At 39.1% G+C, this 5,464-nt stretch overlaps 1 protein-coding gene across 1 annotated transcript in view; it reads right to left on the reverse strand.

Moving 5' to 3' along the window:
• Positions 1-386: 386 nt before the first annotated feature.
• The window catches only part of LOC104159228 (protein Hook homolog 3-like), an 8,329-nt gene continuing 3,251 nt past the window's right edge, over positions 387-5,464 (reverse strand). Inside the window, exons 4-6 of the mRNA XM_009697115.1 lie at positions 2,417-2,521; positions 2,227-2,298; positions 387-691 (exon numbers count right to left, since the gene is read on the reverse strand). Of these exons, the coding sequence (XP_009695417.1) occupies positions 551-691; positions 2,227-2,298; positions 2,417-2,521 (318 nt within the window). The 3' untranslated portion in view covers positions 387-550. The remainder of the gene's footprint in view (positions 692-2,226; positions 2,299-2,416; positions 2,522-5,464) is intronic.

The following is a 5,464-nucleotide window of genomic DNA, read 5'->3' on the forward strand; positions in this document are numbered from 1 at the left end:
ATTTCTGTCATTGGTAAGTTTTTTAGTAGCAAATATATTTCACAATGATATTATATACTAATTTTGCATTTCTGTAATGAGTTTTCAGCATTTTTCTGAAGCAACAGGTTAGCACATGAAATAAAAAGCCTAATTCCCTTTGTTCAAAGAGAGTCTTACAAAGCGTAACAACTCTTTTAGGCACAATTGTATCAACTGTGACAGGAAATACACACTGTTACACAGCCTATATGAGGCTTTTCATAAGAGACCAGACTTGATACAAATAATACTCAGTTTTTATACAGCACTCCTCTAGATGTTTTCAAAACTTTGGCACATTGAAAAAAAGCACAGTGGGGGAGAGAGAGAGAGGGACTTCAAAAAATATAAGCAAAGGGCATTACTGAACAATGAGAAACGATACTAAAACCCTTTCCTGAACTGTAAAATAACAGCAGTAACAAGGGAGAAAGAGAAAGGATGCTGGTTGATTTTCCTTGAATGTTGTCACTTGCAACAGAAGTGGCCTGGATCACAGGGCAGTTTTCTTTCTAAGGGCAAGGCTTCTCTACCTTGCTGTTGCTGGTTGGACATGACCAGGGTAAGATCTCCTTGTGCTCGTGGCTTGCCTTTGTCTAGCCAGGAAGGACTGTCCTGAGCCTGTACTAGCCAGTCTATCTTCTGCTGCTTTTTTATGCAGAGTCATTCCCTATGGACAAAGAGAAACTTCTCAGTGAATACCAACACATAACACTGAACAACTTTACTCATTTACATTTTGTTTATTATCTCCTTCTTCACCAACACTAAGCTATTTTGAATGTCAAATACGAAGCATCATATTTTCAAGGATAAAGCTAAGATGTTTTTCCTAATTCTTTGCGTGTTCCTCTCCCCCCGTGCCCCTCAGTCACTGTCCAGGTTTGGTGTAAATGTCGAGAAGCAGGGCCCCCAGTGTCCCAGATCTGAACATATGCTTTGCCAGACAAGCACATGGTAACAATTATTTTCAAAAGTACTTCCCGTCCCCGTCCTGGCCCTCTTTCCGCATGTTGAACTAGAAGAGTACTTTTCTTCTGAAAATAATTAAAGTATTGTCATCCTCTGTGAACATACCAGCTCATACAGCAGCAGCACATCTTGAGAGAAAGTATGTTTTCAGCAGGAGTAAATACAAGGAGGAAATGAGGGAAGCTGTGATAGGTTGTGTAGTTGTGTATAAAAGCAGAGGCTAATTACAGAAAGACAGGCAAAGCTATTGGTGCTCATCTTAGTGTTCATGACAGGCTACTGAACCACAGCTCTTAGCTCAGGCTTGTCTTCTGCTTGTCAGTGGGACAAATGTTACAAAATTTGTCAAGGACATTTGTCACTTGAAAATGCCTTCAATATCTAAAGGATTCAAACACTCCATTTAAGTACCATTTTTGGCTTACTATTCATGGACATAGCAAGAACGTAGAACAGCAAGAAGAAAACTCTTCCAAAGGAAGACAGAGATGAGGAATTTGAACTCTATGATGAAGCAGTATGAAACATGAATGTTACACAAGCTAGGGATTCTTTCTATCTGAACAGTAGTTTCAATGCAGTCACACTCCACCAGAGAGTTAAGCCTTGAACACCATTTGCCAAAGGTGAAAAATCTCCCAGCATACAGGTCCAGCAAAAGCTGTATGGCTGCACAGATCACTTCCTCATGGTTTGAATAATGTAAATTAGGGTCTTGCCCCTGTGCTCACCCTTCGCATGGGGCTAAACTTGCACCCAAGTTAAAGGGGTCATGTCTCAGACCACTTACTGCAGCAAGTATGCTGTATTGCTTTTCTTATGCCCCTTCATTAGAAACAACTGGAAGATTGGAGAGTGGAGAATCAAAGAATATAAATTTGAGCACTGTAAGTCAGTATAACTGAAGGGCTTGAATTACAAAATAGTAATCTGAGGTATCCTTCCTTCTAGAAAGTGCCATTTCTGGTTTTAAAACTTGAAAATAACAAACATGTTCTTTTTAATTTACCCCAAGGTTATCATATGAACATACTCTTACATAGTGATACCTTAAAATTATTAAAAAGCATTTGTTTCTGTGTTGAAAAATGCTTTTCAAACAAAAAACCTGTAAATTAATGAATAATGTTATAAACACCCCAGAAACAACAAATATTAATAGTTTCTTTCCTGTTTGTTTTTTTGTTTGTTTTTTTTTTTTTTTAAAACATAAAAGGCTTGGGAGATTCTTACCATATTGTACCAGGCACTAACAATAAACTTCTCCTCCATTTCTCTTTGACTTTTTGTTTTCTCATATTCTTTCTATAAAACAAACATCAAAAAAGCATACATTTAAAACCAAGGTATAATAAAATTATTAGTCTATACACAAAACACAATGAGGAAATATGCATCTACCAGGAAACATGAGGATTACTACCTCCAATGAATGAAACATTCTGTCCCGCTCCTGCAACTGATTTTTCAGAGCCTGAATCTCAGGAGCTGCACCCTGGTTCTGCTTAGGATCTAAGGTGCGGATGACCTGTAAGAGAAAACCAGTTTGTTTTTAATGAAATTCTGCAAAAACAATCTAATTGAAGGGAAAGGCATCAAGGAATTACAAACTTTTTAGTCAAGTTAAGAAATAAAAAAGTGACTTCAACCATGTCAGTGGTAAGAAATGACACTCCAAAAGGTGAAACAGAGGGATGTGCAGTTTTAAGAGGCTGACTTCTGTAAAACAATCTTCACAGCCAGCATGACAGTCTCTGTCTCTGAACATCTGAATAGGGCTTTCTTTTACAGGACTGTGAAACAAAACCACCGGTAGGAAAAAGTGACACCTAAGAGGTTCCGTATCCCAGACTTGCATATGCAGTTTCTTCCTCCAGCTGCACTACCTTGGGGCCACAGTGGGAAAAATATTTTCTCAAAGGTTTCCCTCTTTATTGCTAAGGTTTACCTACCTGTCAATTCTTCCCGCTTGAGGAAGGACCGCTTTGGTCCTTATGGAAAGATACCATGATTCACCTACCTGGGGTACCAGGTGCGGTCATTTCTAGATAGTTCTATTAAGCCAAGAAGCATTCTGTAGCACATGCATGATCATTATGTTACTAATAAGACAAAGGGACATTTGGTTGTGTTTGTACGTGGCATCCATCACAGGCAGCATGAGTGCTAGCAAACACAGAGCTAAACTAAGAACAAATCCAGCAAAATCCCTAGATTCACAGAATCACAGAATTGATTAGGTTGGAAGAGACCTCGGGGATCACTGAGTCCAACCTTTGCCCGAACACCACAATGTCAACTAGATCATGGCACCAAGTGCCATGTCCAGTCTTTTCTTAAACACCCCCAGAGATGGTTTCTCCACCAGCTCCCTGGGCAGCCCGTTCCAATGCCTAAGGACCCCTTCTGTGAAGAAATGTCACCTAATGTCTAACCTGAACCTCCCCTGGTACAGTTTGAGACCATGCCCTTTGTCCTGTCACCAGTTGCCTGGGAGAAGAGGCCGACACCCACCTGGCTGCATCCTCCATTCAGGTAGTTGTAGAGGGCGATCAGGTCTCCCCTCAGCCTCCTTTTCTCCAGGCTAAACAACCCCAGCTCCCTCAGCCGCTCCTCATAAGACTTACCCTCCAGACCCTTCACCAGCTTTGCTGCCCTTCTCTGGACCTGCTCCTAAGCCTTTAATAGAAAATAGCTTAAAACTTTTTAAAAACCACTGGATATATAGAAAGAGACTTCACATCTTTTGTCTTTCTACCCATTTCAGAATCATGTCCAGACCCAGAAATAAAACAATGCTTTAAATTTTAGTAAGTCATTTTTACCGAATGGTACTCATGAAGGAGGAGTCATAAAAGTATACTATGTTTCTAAGAAAATGAACATTACACCTGGATACAGTTTCTATAGTTGATGGCTATAATGATTGTACTCATCTTCACCTAAAAAAAAACAAACTGAAAAGAAAATACTTACAGTTGATCTGAAAAATCACAAAAAACCCAACTAAAATAATTTATGCTACTGTTGTACAAAACACTCTATAGTAACACAGTACATACAAATCTAAAAATCTTACTGAAATGGGAAGTTGCGACTCTGTCTTTCACTGGAATGCTCTGAGACACAGTCAGCAACATAAGATGTAAAAAAAAAAATTAAAAACAATTTGTTTAGATTTCCTGAAGACTTTTGAAACGTCTCAAAAGAAATGACTGAGGAAACTATACAGAAATAAAGGAAGGAAGCATAAAGTTTTGCCAGATTACGAACCAACTTAGACTCCAATTTAACGACATGCAGCCATAGCACAGATCTTGATACTACCATGATCAGATGAATAAGGCACTGGTAAGCTTTTAAGAAACGCAAATAAAATATCGAGGTACAGTAAGAGAAGAAATGGGACTGTGACTGAGACCACAATATTACCATTTCAAAGCTGGTAGTATACCCACATTTTCAGTATCATACTTAAATATTAGCCACCTTCTTGACAGAAGCATATATTAAACAGTAAAGGCAAAGAGAATGCTGAACATCATCAGAGAATTGTCAGAGCTCTCCAAGGTGGTTCAGTTAAAAAGACCACTTTACTTGGAATAAGTGTCAATAAGAGGGTCCATACCTAAACAGTTTCTAAACCAGTCAGCTAAACCAGAACATGAATAGAAATCAGGGACAAAAAAAGAACAAAGAAAGCAAAATCAAATTTAAATCAGTAAAGATGGCTCTGGCATATGTGTGGCAATTACTTCCGCCTGTAGATTCTGAGACTCTCAAAAAGTATAAGCAATTTCTGTGAGCAATTAAGGACCTGATGACATCTGAAGTAGCTAAAAGCTATATTTATAAAAATTGTATCAAATTATCTGCTCCAGGTAAGACAGACATTACTGACTGAACACAGCAAGAAGCCTACACCATCCAGAAACACACATAAATAGATCCAGCTACCTGTGAAGGAAAGAACCCCAAACTTCCTTTTACCTCTCTGCCAAACTGATAAAACCAGGGTTTTTTTGGTCCAACTGTGCCTGTACTTGGTATTAACGAGCTGTATTTGTGTGGACAAAGAGGTAGAACTCTTTGTGACACTTGTGCCAGAAGTCCCCAAACATCCCAGCGCAAATGCCAATTAAAGAGTACTTTTCCTCACAGAGCTTCCTTCCCTTGAGTTGGTTTAGATGGGTGGTTCTCCAATTCTAAAATACAGCACAGTTATTTTGGTTATTTCTATACCACCAGTCCCAGTTTGGACACCTCTTTAGCTGATCTATACATTTGTCACTCAGAGACAGAAGTCCAGAAGAATGTCTGCAAAGAAACAGGTTATCACAGCATTAGAAAGGGTTTAACACCCTCTCCTTGTCATCAGCTGACAAAAAAGCATGCTTAACAAGCTTTGTTTGGGTGACCCTCAAAAATCTGTAGCAGTGGGTATATATTTGTACATAGGCATAGGAAGAGC

The sequence above is a fragment of the Cariama cristata genome, unplaced genomic scaffold (assembly GCF_000690535.1).
Source record: "Cariama cristata isolate BGI_N322 unplaced genomic scaffold, ASM69053v1 scaffold4590, whole genome shotgun sequence".
NCBI lineage: Eukaryota > Metazoa > Chordata > Aves > Cariamiformes > Cariamidae > Cariama > Cariama cristata.